Below are 2,758 nucleotides of genomic sequence, written 5' to 3'. Positions count from 1 at the left end.
CTAACGTTTGTTTCTCTCTCTCTTAAAATAAATAAACATTAAAAATTTTTTTTCAATTTAAATAAAAGGAAGCATACAGGGGTGCTTGGGTGGCTCAGTCATTTGAGTGTCTGACTTTGGCTCAGGTAATGATCTCTTAGTTCATGGGTTCGAGCCCCACATCAGACTCTGTACTGACAGCTCAGAGCCTGGAGCCTGCTTCAGATTCTGTGTCTCCCTCCTTCTCTGCCCCTCCCCCACTCACCTTCTGTCTCTCTCTCTCTCTCTCTCAAAAAAATAAACATTTAAAAAAATTTTTAAAGGAAGCATACAATTATTTAGACAAAATATAAAGTACTCTTGCAATGATTCTCAAATACATTTATTCAATTAGGAATCTAAATCTGGACATCAGCAACATTCTGATTCCTAGGAATAAGAACCTAACTCTCTTTGCTTAAGAAAAAAGAGAGTTCATTATAAGTTAAGGGAATGTTCCACAGAATAAACGATGCTGATCCTCAAAAAGAAATTGGAATGGGGATTCTATCAGAGGAAAAACTCTTCTGATGCTTATTTCTAATCACCATATTATCACAGACACTTATTTCAAATGAACAGATAACCAAATTTCAATTTTATCGAAGAGATTTCCCTGAATGCTTTGTTGCATAGCATGGATCACATCCTTGTTCCGTAAACTGTAGATCAGTGGGTTCAACATTGGGCTCAGAAAAGTATAAAAGACTGCAATTATTTTGGACTCCTCCACAGACTTCTCAGAGGGAGTCCTTAAGTACATGCAGAAGAGGGTTCCATAAAACAGGGTGACTGTTGTCAAGTGGGAACCACAGGTAGAAAAGGCTTTGTGCCTGCCTTCAGCGGAACGGATCCTCAAGATGGCTGCAATAATGAAAAGGTAGGATAGGACAATGATGAAGAGAGAGCTTGACAAAGTCAAACCAGCCACTACAAACATGGCCATTTTTTTGACAGAGGTGTCAGAGCAGGCCAACAGTATAAGAGGAGGATCAGCACAGTAGAAATGGTTGATTTCAAGGGAGCCAAAGAAAGACAAGTGAAAAGTCAGCAGTGTCTGGGAGAGTCCATTAAGGAAGCCACAAGTATAAGACACCATGACCAGAGAGATACAAATGTTCTTAGACATTCTGGTACTGTAATGTAAAGGGCTACAAATGGCCACATAGCGGTCCAATGCCATTGAAGCAAGGATGTAAAACTCAGTGATCACAAGAGCAATGAAGAGAAGACACTGTGTGAAGCAGCCAGCATAGGAGATGGTCTTCTGGTCTGAGAGGAAGCTGTGCAGCATATTTGGAGTGATATCGGAGGAATAGCAAATGTCTACAAAGGAGAGGTGGCTAAGGAAGAAGTACATGGGCGTTTGGAGGTGGGAATTAGTCCTGATCAGCACGATCATGCACAGATTCCCTGCCAGTGTCATCAGATAGATCATCAGAAACACACCAAAGAGGATCTTCTCCAGGACAGGGTCGTCTGTGAGTCCCAGGAGAATGAATTCTGTCACTGTAGTGTGGTTTGGGGAAGACATTTTCTCATCTCTTGTAAACTGATAGTCTTAGAGAAAGTGAGGAATTCCATCTGATCCAGCTTCTGCATTTATTCCACCCATTATCATTTACTCGTTGATATATTCACCTACTGGGAAATTTCTCTTCTCTTTTAACAAACACGTCAGAACATTTACATAAATATTTTTGTCCTCTATGATAAATAATAAAATATTATCTCTCTGTGATCTCTTTCACTTTTTCTCTCCTTTTCACTCTTTCTTGCTCTCACTTGTGTGTGTTTATGTCTATACAAAATCACATTTGTACTTGCCTCCTTGCCAGAGAGAACTCCATATTTGGTATTTTTTTCAAATTTTATAAAAAGAAAAATATGGGAATCAAAAGAAGATATGAGAAGCAATGAGTCACTGATATCATTCAAATGGAAAATATAAAGGAAGTTGGATTTCTATGGTCTCTCCAGATCTGATACCCTATATTTGAGATAATAAAATAGAAGATATATTTAGTAGACCATTTTCACCTGAAACCCATAGTGATCTGTCTTCATTTTATTCAGAAAGTATTGAATTAGTAAGTTTATCTCTTGATATATGGCAAATCATGTACTGAATGAAGAATCATTCCCTCTGCTTAATTAATTTTCTCACTCATTTATATATACATGTACATGTACACTGAAAAGGGTCTCTTTTCTGTTCTAAATTCTGGGTTTACAAATTCCACATACTCATGAGTCATATGTTATAGGGGAAGGAACAGATATTAAACACATAGACAAAGCTCTAGAATGTGATGCCAGTTAGAAGCCAGGATTATAAAGAAAAATGAAGGTGGGATGCTTTTAGATAAACATTCAGAGAAGTCTCTACTGATAAAGTAGAATTTAAACAGCAAATAAAAATCCCAAGTATCTGGAGAAGAATGTGGGGTTTCTTTGTTTGTTTGTTTCCATTTTTTGGGCAACCAACACATATATGAACATATTTGTTTTGGAAAGCACAAATGATGTTTAAATGTGGCCTTCACTTCCATTTGGGGCCTTTATATCTCAATGCTTTATAAAAATAAGATATGACCAGAAAACAATGTGTCTCAAGAACTGTACCTTAAAGCTATTTTTATATATTCAATATAATAATTGAATTTTTAGAGATAGTATAAAGTATTAGCATATGAATATAAATATCAAGTACAGTTGATGAAGTTAATATTTTTGGCCC

The 2,758-nt window shown here is 36.8% G+C and overlaps 1 protein-coding gene across 1 annotated transcript; it reads right to left on the bottom strand.

Moving 5' to 3' along the window:
* Window positions 1-583: 583 nt before the first annotated feature.
* On the bottom strand, window positions 584-1,552 carry LOC144238511 (olfactory receptor 5M10-like). The gene has a single exon (XM_077772312.1). It carries the CDS (start codon window positions 1,550-1,552, stop codon window positions 584-586), a length of 969 nt encoding a protein of 322 aa, XP_077628438.1.
* Between the last annotated feature and the right edge of the window lie 1,206 nt (window positions 1,553-2,758).

Source organism: Crocuta crocuta, unplaced genomic scaffold (assembly GCF_008692635.1).
Source record: "Crocuta crocuta isolate KB4526 unplaced genomic scaffold, BGI_CrCroc_1.0 scaffold405, whole genome shotgun sequence".
Classification (NCBI taxonomy): Eukaryota; Metazoa; Chordata; class Mammalia; order Carnivora; family Hyaenidae; genus Crocuta; species Crocuta crocuta.
This window is presented reverse-complemented; position numbering and strand designations above follow the sequence as displayed.

Coding starts and splice junctions, on each gene's coding strand:
- LOC144238511 (XM_077772312.1), bottom strand. CDS start 1,552: ATGTCTTCCCCAAACCACACTACAGTGACAGAATTCATTCTCCTGGGA.